The sequence below is a fragment of the Gracilinanus agilis genome, chromosome 1, assembly GCF_016433145.1.
Source record: "Gracilinanus agilis isolate LMUSP501 chromosome 1, AgileGrace, whole genome shotgun sequence".
Lineage (NCBI taxonomy): Eukaryota > Metazoa > Chordata > Mammalia > Didelphimorphia > Didelphidae > Gracilinanus > Gracilinanus agilis.
The window spans coordinates 793934035-793951216 of record NC_058130.1 but is presented as its reverse complement, the minus strand read 5'-3'; the positions used below and the strand labels follow the sequence as shown (position 1 = coordinate 793951216).

Sequence of the window (17182 nt, the reverse complement as noted above, 5' to 3'; positions counted from 1 at the left end):
GGACAGTAGAGACATCCTTTCCCCGAGGTGGCTAGACCCATCCGAGCTCCTTGAAAAGCGGCCTTTTGCTGCTATTGATTCTCAAGTGACTCGCAGTCCGCATTTCAAGGGTTAAGACAATGAAGTCCCAGGAAAACTGCAGCACAGAGAGTCCCATGGGGAGGCCTAAGAATACACAGTCAAATGCCGACCTAGAAAATTCTTGCCAAGACTGTGGCTCTTGCCTTGCCCAGTCCTGAATTAGGACTAAAACAGAGAAAGTGCTCATTTGAGAAAGAGTCCCATGGTTCCTGTTGTGAGCTGGGAACCCAAAAGGGGGAGGGAGGAGGGCAGATAAGAAAACCAGGCAGGTGATGGGACCTCGAGGCACCATCGTATAGATTTCCTATGAACCAAGGCTTCTCCTTGTAAGCCAGTGGACTTGGCTGCCATAACACCCCACCATGTGCCCTGCCCTCTGCTCTCTCTCTAATAAAGGCCGCTTCCTGTCACCAGCTGATCCGAGTCTCCTGTCTACTTGTTAGAGTGATTTCTGGGGGTGCCAGGCCCCCCCAAACTCACTTCACACACCCTTTGGGCAGAGGGCTCTCCTATGGACTCCTCCAGGTTCAGGGCTGCAGGGTAATCTGTCTAGGTCTTGGCTCCCTAGGAAATGCTGGTGATTATAGTTAGGGTCCCAGGGGTTCTGATGGAGTTCTCTTCTTAACTCCATTCTCACCTGGACTCCAAGAAAGGACTGCACTTGCCCCAAACATCTCTCTTGGCCTGAGGCCGAAGCTGCTTCCAAGAGGAGATTCAGCTATTCTGTTAAAACACTCAGGGTTCATTTGGGTTTGTTTTCTTTTTTCCCATTAGTCACGAGGCATTGTCCTAAATATTTCTTGCCCATTTGCAATAACCGGTCAGGTCTGTGAGTCCCCAGGTTCAAACAGACTGTTTTACACTCCAGAACATGTGCATATGCGTTCCTCAGAAAAGTCCTGGCTTCTCTAGTCAGAATAAAGCAATAGCTGACAATCGGGGAAACCACAGTGTTCTAATCAGGAGTTAATAACCTAGAATAAAAATCGATCCCATTTATAGGCATCTTTAAAAAATTAACTGCTGTCTATATACAAGATGTTCCATATTCCCCGAGCCCCAGATTATAAAGAGAACCACTGAAATAGAAAGTTCTGAATCCTGGATGTTCTTTGTCTCATGCTGGAGATTCTGATAGGCAGATGGCAAGTTCCTGTATTTTCAGCTTTTGGGGGGACCAAGAGTACAGCTTCAGACGCTATTGGCTGACCTTTAAGCGCCTTTGAGGTGATTATTAGAGAAATCTTTATTTGTGAAATACATCAGAAATACAACACAGATAAAACCCAGAACAAATGGAGACCTGAAGTTCTCCAGCCTCTAGGCCAGGGGTTCCCAAACTTTTTTGGCCTACCGCCCCCTTTCCAGAAAAAAATATTACTTAGTGCCCCCTGTCACATACTATCACTGCCCCCTTACAGTTATTCACCATCCCCAAATGCACCTGTGGCCATCACTGCTTCCCTGGATTGCTGCAGCACCCACCAGGGGGTGGTAGCGCCCACTTTGGGAATCACTGCTCTAGGAGAAGCTTTTTCACAAAAATTTACAACCATTTCTTTCTTTTCTTTCTTTTTTTTTTTTAAACCCATAACTTCTGTGTTTTGACTCGTAGGTGGAAGAGTGGTAAGAGTGGGCAATGGGGGTCAAGTGACTTGCCCAGGGTCACACTGGGAAGTGTCTGAGGCCAGATTTGAAGCTAGGACCTCCCATCTCTAGGTCTGACTCTCAATCCACTGAGCTACCCAGCTGCCCCCCACAACTATTTAAAAACTTTTGTTCTAGCATTTCATGTAAGAGGAACTTTTCTGCATTTCCATTGGTCTGAAGCAGTGACCAGTCTTCAATGGAACACTTGGGTTGAGTAACCTCGGCTCCCCCACTTCAGTCACCCAGCCACACTGATGCTCTCTCGCTGCCGTTTGGACAGTCATCTGAACCACGCCATCCTCGCTCCCACTTCCGAGAGGGAAAGGCTGGGGAGACACAGCTTCGCTCATGTGACCACACCAAACATACACATACACATGAGCATGGAAGTTGCCCAGCTGGGTTGAACTGAACCCCATTTTGGCCTATTGGAGGGCAGGACTTGAAGTGACCCTCAAGTTCCGGATGGGTACCCTCTGCAAGAATGCAAGACTCCATAACTTAGCTTAGAAAGGAAAATGATTCTTTCGGACTTCATGTCTAAGTGGCTGGGAGGACGGCAAAAGTGGGCTACTACCTCTCCAGGAGATGCCTCCTGGGTCTTCTGTATCTTTTAGACAACATGGACTACGTGACTAAAGGAAGGATGACGGAATGAGGTAGGCAGGAGTCGGGGATGTTTGTCACCTGACTGGGGCTAGAGTGATGTTTTTGTGTCCCAAAGACACGGGGGGGGGGGCATAATTTAGGAACCGATGGTAGCAGAGCATGGCTGGAAGGCTATCTCAGAATCTAGGGGAGAATCCAAGGAGAAGATACCTCTCGGGCTCTTTCTTTATCGTGAGTGTATGATGCCCAAAGTCAAGAATGCAAGGAAGCAAAGGCATTTTCCTGCTTACAGTTTGACCCGAAGCACCTCCAGGATCCGGGGTGTCCAAGGGAAACCCAGAGGCCTGTGCCAAGCCCCGAAAAATTGCTTCAGGTCAGAGTTAGGCAACTTTCGGCCACTTCTCTAATTATTGACAGCTACCTGGGCGTGAGTTCTGGACATCTACTGTAAGAGGCAAAAATTTACGTATTTATAGATATATATTTAGAGTGTGGCCACCAGGAATCAACAATTCAGGTTGATTCCGTAATTAAATCAGACCCAAGTCAGCATCGGGTTGAGGAGTTTATTTATAATCTGGTAGGAATAAAGAGAAAGGGAGAGGCTAGTCCAGGCCAAAGGCCTGGATGGAGAGAGAAGGTTAAAAGGCACAAGGCCCAACAGCCAGATAGGCAGAGTTTGGAAGTGGCCCAGCTAGGCCAAGGAAGTCAGCCTAACTTACCCACGTGACAGTACAGAGTGTAAGTGTTCTGTGGTCTCAGCAGATCCTTCAGCACGGAGTTCGAGATGGCAACTGTCTCAACAGGAAGTTACCACCATACTTGAAGAGATCATGTCCTTCGTCACTTCCTGTGGGTCCACCTCTAATTCAAGTGGACAAATGGCAGCTTCTACACTGATTTGGACTGCCCAAAGGGCTGTCCCTTGTTCTTGATTTGTTACTTATTGTCATGTGTGGGTAACTCCCCTCCCCACTAAGGAGGGTGAGGGTGACATCATTTCTATGCCTAGGATGGGTAGATTTTTGACTGTGAATGGGCTCCAGCTAATTCCATTTACACACTACTGGGCAGCAGCCCTCCGTGATTGCCCATTTTAACAACCTCCTGATTAAAGAGTGGTTCACTTTCCCCAAATACGAATTCCTCGTCCCAGAGTGTCACTCACCCAGCCAGCCTGCACAGTGGGGTCCACATTCAATGGGTTCCTGGGGCGCCACCCACAACACAGAGTCAGGCGCTAAACACTACACAGAGCCAGAGTTCTGGGGCTCTGGGGGCAACGTCTCTGGGGAAACACTGCCAAAAGAGATTTTCCAAAGAGCACTAGAACTTGGAGTCTCCTATGCCTTTTGGGGAATAAAGGACAGGAAAGGCTGACTAATGATTGGCTTTACTGTGGATGGGAGAGAAGGAGGAGTCCAGGGCTGGATTACCGGGAGAGGCTGATGCTTTACAAAGGGTACAAAAGGATAATTCCAGCCATGGGCTTGGCTACCTGGGAGAGGTCTCTGCTACAATGGGAGAAACTTCTAAGACAAAAGGGCCCACCAGATCGGATTCTAAAGTGAGGTCCCTGGGGACACTAAGATTGGCTGTTCAGGCTGAGAAGAGGTCAGTCTGGGACTTCCCTTAAGGCAAGTTCCCAAGGGACAGGGGCAAACCATCTGGCAGGTCCTACAGGTGGCCGGGCATCATTGCCAACTTTCCCCTGGCATTACTCCACATTAGGGGAGCACCGCTCCCTCATTTGAGTTATCTCCCTCTTTTCTCCTGGCATGCCAAGTTTTCTGTAATCATGAAAAGAAAAAGTCCTGGATGGGTGAAAGCGGAAGATGCAGGGATGGAGAAGTTCAGCCATTCGGGCAGTCAAGCATGACCTATGATCTTGTTACCCCAGACAGAAATCCATTTACTGTGCTAGGTTTTAATGTGGTTTGTTATTTTATATATATATATATATATGAGAGAGAGAGAGAGAGAAGAAGAGAGAAGAGGAGGAAAAAAGGAGAGGAGAGGGGAAGGATGGAGAGACAGAGAGAGAGAGGGATTATGGGGAGAGATGGGGAAAGGAAGAGAGAGAGGGGGGAAAGAGAGAGAGAGAGAGAGAGAGAGAGAAGAGGAGGAAAAAAGAGAAGAGAGAGGGGAAGGATGGAGAGACACAGAGAGAGGGATCATGGGGAGAGATGGGGAAGGAAGAGAGAGAGAACGCATATCCTGAAAGTGCACGAGAGTCAAAGGAATCTGAAAAAATGTTAAAAACAATAGTTACTCAGAGTAAAATGTCTAAGGCACTTGAGCAGGGTAACAGGTGTTAAAAAAAAGCAGTTACAGTGAATTAAAAGAGGCGCTTTGAGATCCTCGGCATCTCCTAAAGCCGTCCGTTCTCCCAAAGGGGGAAGTGAAGCTGTTGATTTTAAGGGCAGAGAGTTTGGAGTTGGGAGTGTTTGGATTTCCTTTAAAATGGGTGTGAGAGGGAAATGCCAGGCCGCAGGGCTTCCTACCGTTTGGGCCGCTTCCTTCGACTTCCGCCGGGTATTGGCGCGCCTTTGGCTGGCTCTCCGGGATTCCCGGCGAGTGGGTTCCCGGCGGGGTTCCGAGGGCCGCGGTTTGAGCCGGCCTTTCCCTTTTCCGCAGGCTGGCTGGGTTGCTTTGGCTCGGCACTCCCTCGGCTCCGGCCAGGCCGGGGTAGGCGGTAGCGCCGGCTTTTCCCAGGCGTCTGGAGATGCTGCGCAGAGCCAGCTCTTGAGGTTCCTCCTCCTGGCGTTCCTTTCCAGGACCGAAGACCCTTCGCTCAGCCCCATTCGGGCCAATCGTGTGCGGGCCGCCAGCAGGGTCCAGTCGAGGGCGTCGCTGGGAGCGGAGAGCCGGAGAGGCGCCCGCAGGTAGAAGGAGCCCCCTCGTCCCCCGCCTCCCCTCCCCCTCTCGGGCCGGAGCCCACCGCACCGTTAGCCCCAGCCCCAGCGGCTCGCCGTCTCACCGCGCGGAGCCCCCTGGCCTTCCCGGCCGGGTCCCAGCTCCAACGGCGGCCCCCCAGCCTGGAATGTCTGCTTAGCTCCAGCGGAGTCCTCCCGGCTCCTGGCGGGCTCCTGGCGCCTCCCCGTCCCAGAGCTCCAGCGCGTCTGTGCCGCCTAGAGAAGCCATTCTCTTGGCCATCCGGGCGGCTCTTCTGGCCGGGGCTTTCGGGGAGCCCCGCAGGAGCCGCTCGGCCTACAGATCCGGGCTCGGTGTCTTTCCTCGGCCGGAGCAGCTTCTCTTCCAGGCACGAGGCTCTTGGAGAGCCCGTCTGGGCACAGGAGCCGCCCGTGAAGGAGGAGGAGGACCCGCAGGACCCACCTGGGGAAACTTATCCGTAGGCTTTTTTTTTTTTATTTTTTTTAACCCTTGTACTTCGGTGTATTGTCTCATAGGTGGAAGAGTGGTAAGGGTGGGCAATGGGGGTCAAGTGACTTGCCCAGGGTCACACAGCTGGGAAGTGGCTGAGGCCGGGTTTGAACCTAGGACCTCCAGTCTCTAGGCCTGACTCTCACTCCACTGAGCTACCCAGCTGCCCCTATCCGTAGGCTTTTGCCCAAGGCGGAGTGCCCACGGGCCCGTGCGGAGCGGGAGGGCCCCGGGTAACGCGTCAGCCTCCGCGGCTCGCGGCCCTCGGTCCCTCCGGCTGGGCCCTGCTGGGATGGCCTGACCCAGAGGGGGAGGGCCAGCTGGGCTCAGGAAGCCCCGGGCTTGACCCGTCCCTTGGGAACGCGCCCAGAGGGACCTCGTGCCTGCCGAGCACCCGTCCGGAAGAGGGGCCGCGGCGGCGGCGCTCCTAGCAGCCGCTCCCGGCGCCAGCCTCCCGCCACAGCCTCCGTCCCAGGCCGCCTGGTGCCCAGGCCGCGGGGTTTCCGGTCCTTCCGTCCTCCGCTGGGACTTGGCGGCTGATCGGAGCTTCTCCAGGCGGACCCGCCAGTCGCCTCCCTCCTCCCTCGGAGCTCCCCAGGCTCCTCGTTATTGCTGGACCCTCCCCTTCTGAAGAGCCGGCAGGGCTGGGCAAGGAGGGGCAAGTGAGCGGTCCAGGGTCACACAGCGTCTGAGGACAAATTGGAGCCCGGGACCTCGCGTCTCTGGGACTGGCTCCATCCACTGAACCACCCAGCCGCTCCCTTCCCGGTTCCTATTTCCTATTTATCTGATCCAAGCCTTATCTTGTACCTGTGGCTATTTGGCCCCTGCCTCCCGCAGGAGGTCGGGAGCAGGCCCTGGGCCCACTTCCCCAAGCCAGAGGCGGGTCCCCCAGATCCAGAGAGAAGGGAGTGGCTGTGGGCGGGGCCCGGGCGGGGCCTCTGATTGGCTCAAAGTTCCAGGCAGGAAGGGGGCGTGACCCTGGCAGCACCAGGGCGCCCCGCCCACTCCGGATCAGCCAATGGGCGTGTGCCTCGCCGAGGGACGCTGAGGGAGAGGCTGCGCAGTCGGGGAAGTTTCGCTCCTACTCAGGCTTCTTGAAAACAACTTGTAGTTTCTTACTTTTTAGCCACAGGAAGTCCTGGAGGAAGTGAGGGGCGCTTGGGACGCCCTGCCCCGCCCCCCTTCCAGGCCCCACTCCTTGCCTCCGTTCTTCAGTCTGGAAATAGGGTGAATGAGCCTCTCGCCTCGAGGAGGGACGCGAGAGTCCCAGCATCGGGGCTCTTTCTGGGGCTGCCATATTGCTTTAAAGAGAGGACACCAGTGGGAGAGGCAGTGTGTGGCGTGGTTAGAGGGCTGCAGATGGGGTCAAGAAGACCTTGAGTCGTCCGCATTTATAATGATCAAATCCTACTGACGAGGGCTTGGCTGTGAGGTGGGAGACGCGGCAATGCCGGGACCCTTCAGGGCAGCCGGGCCATATGGAAGAGAGGAGTGCTGGATCTGGAGTCAGACCTGAGTTCTAATCCTGCCTTGGGCACTTAAAGCCTTTGTAGCTGGAAAAGTCCCTTGGCTTCTGTCTGCCACAGTTTCCTAATCCGTAGAATGGGGATGGCAGCAATGATAATCCTTTCAGGATTCTTGTCGGGATTAAATGGCAGCCTGTATGTTTCATTCCTCCCTTTTCTCAGCATTTCTTGTTAAACGTCCAACCTTTGTCACCCCGACAACAGTTTGTTATTTGACCTCCTTCTGTAAAGTAACCTCGCGATCACTTGTTTGGTAAGAGACAAAAGCCCGACATACCTTGGGGAGGTGCATCATTTAGATGAGGCTGGCAAAGCCCTGCCAAGTGTTAGATTGAAGTCAATGTCAATGTCTCCAGCTTCTTATTTTCCAGAGAGTTTATTAATAATCACTTGGAGTAGAAGAAATAAAAGAGGAGAGAAGCATGAAGCCTAATTTTCTAACCTAACTGCCCACGCATGTGGCTTCTCCTGCCTGGCTCTCAGCCAGACTCTTCTGCCGGGTTCAGGGAAGTAGAGAGAGTGGGCAGCCCCACACCAAAACTTTTATCCTCCGTCCCCCCCCCCACACACACACACAGGTGGGTTCACAGCAATTCACTCAGCTCAAAAGGGGAGGCTGGGTCAGACGAGCCAGGCTTGGGGGGGGAATTCTAACTACACACACGTCTTCCTTTAGTTTTAAGTCTATTTTGTTGATATCTTTCATTTCTCAATCATCCACGGTCCTCAAAGTCTCCTCCTCCCACTCCCAATCCCTTATCTTGGAGAGAAGAAAACCCCTCGAGGTCCACATCACTAACGAATTGACTAGAAGAAGCTGTTTTGTGAATTTATTATAAATGGCGACCCCTTCTGCCTCTCCCAAACCCATTCCTGGTTGGCATCTGTCACACCCTTTGTCTGCCCATGGGATGACCCCAGAGGTTTCCAGGCTCTCTGGCTCCAGGGGGTTATGCTCCAAGAGTCACAAAACCTTTTAACCCAGAAACACCATGATTGGGTTTATTTCCGAAGGCAATCAGAAAAAAAGGAAAAGGACCTTTGTGTTCTCGAATATTTCTAGCAGCTCTCTTTGTGATGGCAAAGACCTGGAAACGGAGGGGATGCCCATGGTCAACCCAAGCCCTTCCCCACAGGCCAGAGTCCAAGAGGGAGAGAGGGACACCAAGAACCAGAGGGAGAGCCATGGCCATTCTGTTTATTGTATTCTCAGCACAACAGCTTGCATTTGGGAGCTTCTCTCCCAAGAAAAAGGAGCTCACCAGACACAGGGCAAGCTAACTTTTTATTGCTTCAAGACCACAATAGCTCAGGGGGAAGAGTGTGACCGTGAATCTCTGGCACAGGCCTGGATGCAGTTGTTGTATCTGGAAAGTCTGAGGTTGCTTCTAGTGGAGGCACCAATTGCTTAGTCTGAAAGTCTCTCAGGCTGCTCCAGCTGGAACAGTTGTTCAGGTTTAGTTGGAATAGTTGGGTCAGGATTCAGTCAGGGTCCCTTTTCTCAAGCTGCTCTTACAGTCACAAAGCATTCTTGTTGGAGATCAGAAACCTTAGGAAAAAATGGAGGCTGGAACAAATCCAACTATGATTAGAGGCAGGATTCCTTTCACTTTCACACCATCCATTGTGGAATGGCTAAACAAGTTGGGGCATATGGTTCTGATGGAATAGTCCTGCCCCAGAAGAAATGATGAGCAGCTTAAGTTTTAAAACCATGGGAAGACCTCCATGAAGTTGTGAAGAGGGAAATGAACAGAACCCGGGAACATTCTATTCAGCAACAGGAAGAATTGTTGGAAGAATGACTTTTGTGTGTTCAGCACCAGGGAAAGAACTGATGAACTGTGTGTGTGTGTGTGTATGTGTGTGTGTGTGTGTAATGATGCCTTCTCTAGTGTGAGGAGGATAGGAAGATATGGAGGAAATTATGAAGGAATTTTAATTTGATAAACATAAATGAATTAAAAATAAAATGGGAAAATGACCTTTCCCTACAAAAATGTTGATAATTATTTTCGTAGCAGCAATGCATTGGAAATTGCAGGGGTGTTCATTGTGAGATTCATATTGCAGAGAGGGATTCAAGATGCAGGGGGGGTACAGGATCAGCTCAGAATTCCATAGAAACACCCCCCCCAAGAACTCTGAGAGAGGGGGCAGTTAAAAGCAGTTGGTTCCTGGGTTTTGAGTAAGGAGGACACTCCCTGCTTGCTGGGTCTTGGGTCCTGGGTTGCTTTTGGGGGCTTGAGGCTTGAATCTGAGCAAAGCCATTTTAGTTCCTAGCTGCCAACTTGCTTTCCCTTGATTTGACATTCAATCCCCATCACAGTTTACCTCTGTTTAGTTATTTAGACATAAAGGAAGAATATTTATAGGGATAGAGAGCAGACTAGCTATTCAAGTTACCTTTCCCCTTTGGGGGGAGGGGCTGCTTGGACATAAGAGTTTGAGGGCTTCCCAGACCTTATCAACCCTTATTCCTTCTCCTTTATTTCCCATTCCCACCTTGTTATTAAACTTGTTATCAATTGGGAGCAATGCCTAGTTACATATTTGAGATATACTCACAATCTCCTTAAACTGAGTTCCTCCTGCTTTGTACCTCAGAAGTAAAACCTATCCTCTGTACCTGTGAGCTTCAAGACATCAAGCTTCTCCTATTCTCTCCTATTCAACTTATGGGGAAATAGTTTAGAGAAAGTTATCATCTTTAGGAGTTCAGTCTTTCCTAAGTTACTGTCCTGGCCCTGTAGTTAACAAGTCTGTCCACCATTATCATGTAATAACTGACTTTCCAACTGCCTAGTAAAAGGGGGGAAGTGAAGGAGCACTTAGCAAGATCCTGCCCCTCCCTTCCAGTTCAAGCCTGTTTGTGTGTTTGTCCCTTCATAGACCAAAAGATTAGTGAGACTTGATTGCTACAGACTCCTGGCATCTTACAGCTTCCCAAATACACCACCATCCATTAGGGAATGATTGAATGAGTTGTGGTCTGTGATTATAATGGAATATAATTGTGTTCTGAGAAATGATAAAAACAAGGATTTCAGAAAAGCCTGGAAGGGCTTAGAAGAACCTCATAAAGTGAAATGAGTAGAACCAGGAGAAGACTGTACACAGGAATAGCAGTGCTGTGCGAGGATCAGCTGTGAGTGACTGAGAATCTCAGCAAATCAGTGATGGAAGCCAATCCCCAAGGTCTCAGGAGGAAAAATGGCATCTGATTCCAGACAAGGAACTGATGGAGGCTGAAGACAGATGATAAAGAATGATGCTTCTCTTTCTGCATTTCTTCTGGGTCAATTGCTCTTCCACACAATGACTAATATGGAAAAGGGGTTTGTATTATTGGACATGTGAAATCTATAAGAAGATTCCTATTGTCTCAGGGGAAGGGGAGGGAGGGAAGGAAGTCAGGGGAGAATTTGACTCAAAATTGTTTAAAATGGAGCTGAAAATTGTTTTCACTTCCAACTGAGGAAATAGATATTTTTAAAAAATAATAAAATGTGATGGAAGATTTCCTTTAAAAGTCTGTATTGGGAACTGAGTTAAAAAAAAACCAACAACAACAAACAGCAGCAACAAGTTATAAGGAGAAAATTTCGTAATTTGTTTTTTTCTACCTTGGTGCCTTCACCATTCAGGTCAGTACTTGGACAAGACATCAACCTGATGGCCATCAGGGAGCAGTGAGGAGCTGCTCTGTAGGCTCACCAGTCCTCAGCAGCCTTCCCACCCCCTCAGGGCTTCATCTACCCTTGATGGCAGCCTCTGCACCAACCTCAGGGTGACGTCTGACTGTGGGCCACAAGGCGGCAGTGTGGGGTGCAGTTTGGGGACTCCTGGGTTTTCTCTCCCCCTCCAAGGGGCCCCCAAGTCCCTGCCATTGGGTCACTGGGCTGGAGGAAGGCTCAGCAGCTGCTTCCTCCCCAATCCTCCCAGGGGAGCATAGTCAGAGCCTCTGCCCTGTCATCCCCTCCTCCTTCCACACTACCCCCCTCACTCTGATCTCAGACCAGGTGCCATGACTGGGTGGGAGACACAGAGAAGATATGCATGGAGGGCTGAAGGGGGAGGACGAGGATGATCAAAGACACTTGGCAGAGTCCAGCCCCAGCTGAGGGGCCTTAGGAGGCAGAGCTCTGGGGTGTCTCCACCATGGCCTCTCCTCCTCCCCCTCCTCACTCTGTACCAAGGTGCCAGCCTGAGGGGTCTCAGAAGAAGGTGGAACTCAGGCTGGGGGGGGATATCTCCCCTCTCCCTGCTGTGTGAGGGGGGCACAGAGGGTCCCCAGCCCCTGACTCACCCCACCCAGGACTGGGGCCCAGGCTGTGCTGACTCAGCCAGGGTCACTGTCAAGGTCTCTGGGTCAGTCCGTCCCAATGTCCTGCACTAGGGGCCCCAGGTCTGGGCCCCCAAGTGGAGCCCCCCTCAGGGATTCCCAAGAGACTCTCTGGCTCCAAGGACACCTCCAGCAGCTATGCCTCCCTGACCATGTCTGGCAGCATCAGTCACACAGTGGTCCAGGGTTCTGGGAAGCGAGAGCAAACCTCTGGATGGTCCTGCTGTGCTCTATCACTGGCTCAGTCACCAGCAGGGGCCCAGAACTGCTCTCTGGGGGCAGAGCCATGGCCTGACCCTAGAGTGAGGGAGAGGAAACTATAGTCAAAAGTCTAGGTTCCTGTATGAATGGGACACTTTCTCCAAGGAATCCAGTGAAATGTGGTACAGTGAGAAAAGCAATGATTCTAGAAGCACAGGATGTGGGTTCAAATTTTCCCTCAAATGGTTCCCCCAAATGTGACTTTAGTCAAGCAATTTAATCTTCCAACACCTCAGTTTTCTCTTTTCCAAAAAGAAGGATTTGGCTTAGATGGCCTCTAAAGTTCCTTCATGCTCTCCACCAAAGTTCCCAGGAATTTCCTACAAACAGCACCAGTCTTTCATCATTTCATTTCTACCTTTGCAGCACTCTTCCTCCTCCTTCCTCCTTCTGTGAAGAAGGAAAAAATTATGGTTGGACTGAATATTAAGAGTTTTGGTCACCAGGAATTGATTCTGTTCCAAAGGAAAGACTCAAGTCAGAATGACTTTTATGGTGGTTTATTTACAAATAGGAAGAGAGAGTAAAAATAAGAAAATCAGAGAGAGGAGAGGACAAGATATCCAACCTAACACACTAAGGAATTTGCTCTGGCCCCTGGCTCAGCCCAGGCAGGGCTAATTAGTCCTCGACCGGAAAGGCCTAAGCCTTGAGCTGAGGGCCGAAGGCCTCGGGAGGAATAAAGCAAGAAAGGAGTCAGTCTTTTTCACACTCACCACGTGGTAGTTCAAAGGGAGAGATTTAAGAACAGTCTCATCAAGTCCAAGGTCTCAGGTCCAATAAGCAGATTCTTCATCAGCCTCCAACTTGAACTCAGAACTCTGAAGAACAAAGAAGAAGGACCCCACTGCACGTTGCACCTTCTTTTTAAAGGCACTTCTTTTTGCATCACTTCCTGTGTATTCCTCCCATTTTATGTGTACCAATCACAACAAAGGCTTTGCTTAGGACTGCCCAGGGGGCAGTCGGTCGTTTCTGATTTGTCACCCACTCTTGCACATGTGGGTCACAGACTTCCCCCACTTGAGGATTAAGTGGGGTATTTACACTTTTGGTGATTTAATCTAAAAATAGATAGGGTGGGATTAATCCCATCTTCATACTTCTCCTCCTTTGTTCTCCTTCCTCCTTCCTCCTCCTCTTCCTCCTCCTTTTTTCTTTTTCCCAGTGATCAATACTCTCTTCTCCCCTCTATGGTCTTCCAGATTATCACTCAACTCTCTTCTGACTTCTCTTTCTTCCCTTCCAATCATCACCCTAGATCAGTGATTCCCAAAGTGGGCGCCACCACCCCCAGGTGGGTGCTGCAGCGATCCAGGGAGGCGGTGATGGCCACAGGTGCATTTATCTTTCCTATTAATTGCTATTAAAATTAAAAAAATTAATTTCTAGGTGGCTAAGTAATATTTTTTCTGGAAAGGGGGCAGGAGGCCAAAAAAGTTTGGGAACCGCTGCTCTAGAGTTTCCCAGTTTGACCTGACCTTGTGCTTTTCTTTCAAGCCCTCGACCCTTCTCTGTGATCCTGCTTTGCCTACCCTCGATCCTGGATGACCCTCACCATCCCCTCCCTCAGTCCTACTCACATGCTGCTCCTGATCACTACTGGGGAAGTCACCCAGCTGAGCTGATGGGGTCCACTCTACAATGATGCCATTGAATCTATAGCTGGCCATCAAAGCAACAAAATCATCCTTTATGAAGTCTTCTTTATTGACTGTGTTTTGCAATCCTGACAATAGCCACCCAAAGACTTCCCTTTTCAGCCTCCTGATATTACCACCGCCTCCGAGTTCCTTCCAAGCTCAGCCCATTCCTTATGTCCCTTAGAAATAGAGGCCCTTCATCCGGAGCTCCCTCTCGAATCTCTGTCTCGGCAGCGCCTTGCTCCCATGCTTCCTTGCTTCCTTCAGTGTCTCTCAATGTGAACCACAAGCCCTGGGGCTACTCTCCCAGGCCCCTCTGGCCCTGGCAGGTGATTGTGACATCAGGAACCCCACTGGCCAGTGGCCTTCCTCATTCACGTGGCAGCACTGGGACAGATTGCCGAAAGCTACACTAGACCGAGACAGGCATGAGACTGGGTAGGAGCCGATGAGGCGCTGTGCCCTCCATGGCACTCTCAGCTCCGCGGGCTCTGGTCCTGTGCTTCCTGGCAACGTAAGGCTGAGCAGTTCTTGGTTCCCAACCCATTCTACGTGGGGAGGGCCAGGGCCCTCTTCCCTGGAATCTGTCCTCTCCTCCACTCAGAGATCTCCTTGGTTTTGACCCAGACTCTGGGCCCTGACAGGGTGGAAACCCAAAGGAACAAAGGAGGGATGGGAGGAACGAGAGAAAGTGGGCAGAGTCTGTTCCACGTGTGGGACATCTGGGAGCAGAGCTCTGGGAGAACCTCTGCTAGAACCTGGACTTGTCCCTGTGCCTGCCCACAAGGGATTCCAGAGCTCAGAGAAAGGCTCCCGTCCTTTGGGCCCCCTCCACGAGGGAGCAGGGAGAGATGCTCCCCTGCTTCTCGCTCACAACTCGCCGTCTTCCTTCTCTCTACACACGGGGGCCCACCTTCTCCCGGCTCAGCCAGTACTTGGTTTCGGGGTCCAGGAGGCGCTGGATCACCATCTCTGGCATTCAAAGCTCTGGCAACATTGGGAACCATTGTGGACACCGACACCAGCGGCGTTCGGGCAGGGCTCGCAGCCCATCATCTGGGACTGTAGCAGCCGTTTGTCAGGGACCTCAGAGACATCCCGTGTCCAGCACTGCCTCCCGGGCCAACTCTGAGGAGGTCCAGAGCAAAGGTGAGGCTGCTGGTCCCGCCAAGCCTCTGACACCATCTCTGAACATCCGGGCACACAGACCCAGAGGAAGGAGGGACGCAGAGCTTCTCTGACCTCCCCTTGGCTGGTCCATCCCCAGGTCCATTGGCACGAGGGCCTGAGGGATGCTTAGAATGGACACGGCCATGTCTGGACTCCTACAAGTGGGAGAGGAGACAGGAGACCCCGGCCCTGCTCACACAGCTTCCAGGACTGTGGCTGGGGGGGGGAGGGATGCAGGCTCTTGGGAAACACTGAATGCCTTTTCTTAACAACCAGCCCTCCATTGTCTGGGAAGGAGCCTCCTCTCCCATTGTCCTTGAAGTGTCCTCTGGAAGCCTGTTGTGTCTTGAATAGGCCTGGAATGGCGACCACGACCAGTGGATGATTGTTGGACTGTTAAAAATAGATTCCCTGGGGGCAGCTGGGTAGCTCAGTGGAGTGAGAGTCAGGCCTAGAGACAGGGGGTCCTAGGTTCAAACCCGGCCTCAGCCACTTCCCAGCTGTGTGACCCTGGGCAAGTCACTTGACCCCCATTGTCCACCCTTACCAATCTTCCACCTATAAGTCAATACACCGAAGTACAAGGGTAAAAAAAAAAAAAAAATAGATTCCCTGCCGGGTGGTCAAATGTGGAGATTGTAGATGACCCTGAATGGTTATATTAGTCTGAGATCAACATCCTAGAACAGTGGTGGGCAAACTTTAAAGAGGGGGGCCAAAGGAAAGGAAATGATCAAACTTCTTTTCCAATAGACTGTAAGCCTCTTGAGGGCAGAGACTCTCTTTTGTCTCTTTTGTATTCAAAGCCCATAGCCCAGTGCCTGGCCCAGAGGAGGCACATAAGAAATGGTTGATGGTTGATTCCCAGAGCAGGAATTCATCTACCAGCATGCATTTCTCCACACCAGAGAAATCCTTGTTCTCTTCTCCTTCTCTCAACTTGGGAATACCAACTGTGCTCCTGGTCCCCTTGATCCCAATTCCTTCCTGTCCCCTAGGGCTTGTTTCCCTGGAGTGTTGAAAACAATTCTGACAAAGGCAGACCGAGGAATGTTTTCTTTTCCAGGACAAGATAAGAGTTTATAGAAGGGATGTAAATTGAAAAACGGGCACTCTGGCCATGTCAGTCCAAAGGCCAAGGACCAGAGCACGATCACTTTATTGGCACGATGACCAGTCAATCAATTGAATCAGTGGCCTCTCTCCATGACCAAAGACCCCAAGTGAGGACCGCCTCCGGGGTGTTTTAAACCTAGGTGCATCTTTCTTCTGATTGGCTGGAGAGGACTTCATCTGGACATCCCCTGGCAAAGGTAAGACAATCCCTGCTGGAAGACATTTTACTAAAGCCATGGGCTGAGTTACTCCACCTCCTCCCTATTGCTTCTTCACTGGGAACAGGAATAATCTTTGGGGGAGAGCATAAGTCCGCAGCTGAGGAAAGAGGGTTGGCGTTCAGGTGTGGGAGATGACTTCTGCCAGCCTCTTTCGGAAGTCAGGCACTGGATTTCTGCCATGCTGGCAATCAGTGATGTCCTACTAGGAGGGGCGACATTTTTCTGTTATTTTCACATGAGGGAAAAGAGTATCCTCCTCCCCAAGTGTCTGTAAGCAATCAAGGGGTCACGGAAACAGGGACTGACTGACCATTATGGGCCCGTCTTCAGAGAAGACATATGGGCCGAGCTGCGCAAGGATCGGAAAACTCCTTCCATGGATCTCTGGATCAATTTTACTGGAAAGACTGACAGCTGTAGTCACTCAGATGTGGGTGTTTGGCAGATGTTTTCTCACTCACAGCTGATGGCACAGTGGATAGAGAGCTGAGCATGAAGTTAGGAAGCTCTGAAGTCAAATCTAGCCTCAGATATTCAAAGTGTGTGACCTTGGGCAAGTCACTTTACCTTTGCCTCAGTTTCTTGATTTGTAAAATGGGGATAATAATGGCACTGGTCTCCCAGAATTATTGGGAGAATCCATCGAGATAATATTTGTAAAGTGCTCAGCACAGGGCCTGGCACTTGGGTGACATAGAAAAGTTATCTCTTAATATTGAAAGCCCTGTTCAGATCAGCAGCCATTCTTCCTTTCTTCACCTTCTTTGCACCAGCTAGAAAGGTTTTGCTTAAACTTTTACTGCTTCATCTTATCTTGGTTTCACCCTTATTTCTCGATGTCTTTCTCCCTCTTTGTTACCAAGTTCAGCACAGACTGTTGTAAGTAGTTCAGCAGAACCACCAGATACTTCAGCTGTGTCTGACTGTGTAGACAACTCTCCTCAGCCCTGTTTCCCCAGAGACCAAGCTTGTTGGGGACACTGAAGTATATCCAAATACAGTGGCTCAGGAGCCAAAATTTATCCTTTTTACCTGTATGATATTGGGCAAGTCATTTACCCTCCTTGTGCCTCAGTTTCCCCAGCTGAAAAGACAGCAGACTTGAAGCTTTTGGGGCCCTTCCAGCTCTGGATCTATGGTGATAATGATGGAGTGTTTATGCTTGGCTGTTTG

At 50.8% G+C, this 17182-nt stretch overlaps 1 protein-coding gene across 1 annotated transcript in view; it reads right to left on the bottom strand.

Moving 5' to 3' along the window:
- The window catches only part of LOC123230517 (zinc finger protein 345-like), a 35729-nt gene extending 21257 nt beyond the window's left edge, over nt 1-14472 (bottom strand). The window contains exons 1-3 of the mRNA XM_044656655.1: nt 14416-14472; nt 4845-5193; nt 3063-3134 (exon numbers count right to left, since the gene is read on the bottom strand). Of these exons, the coding sequence (XP_044512590.1) occupies nt 3063-3134; nt 4845-5193; nt 14416-14472 (478 nt within the window). The remainder of the gene's footprint in view (nt 1-3062; nt 3135-4844; nt 5194-14415) is intronic.
- Nucleotides 14473-17182: the final 2710 nt, after the last annotated feature.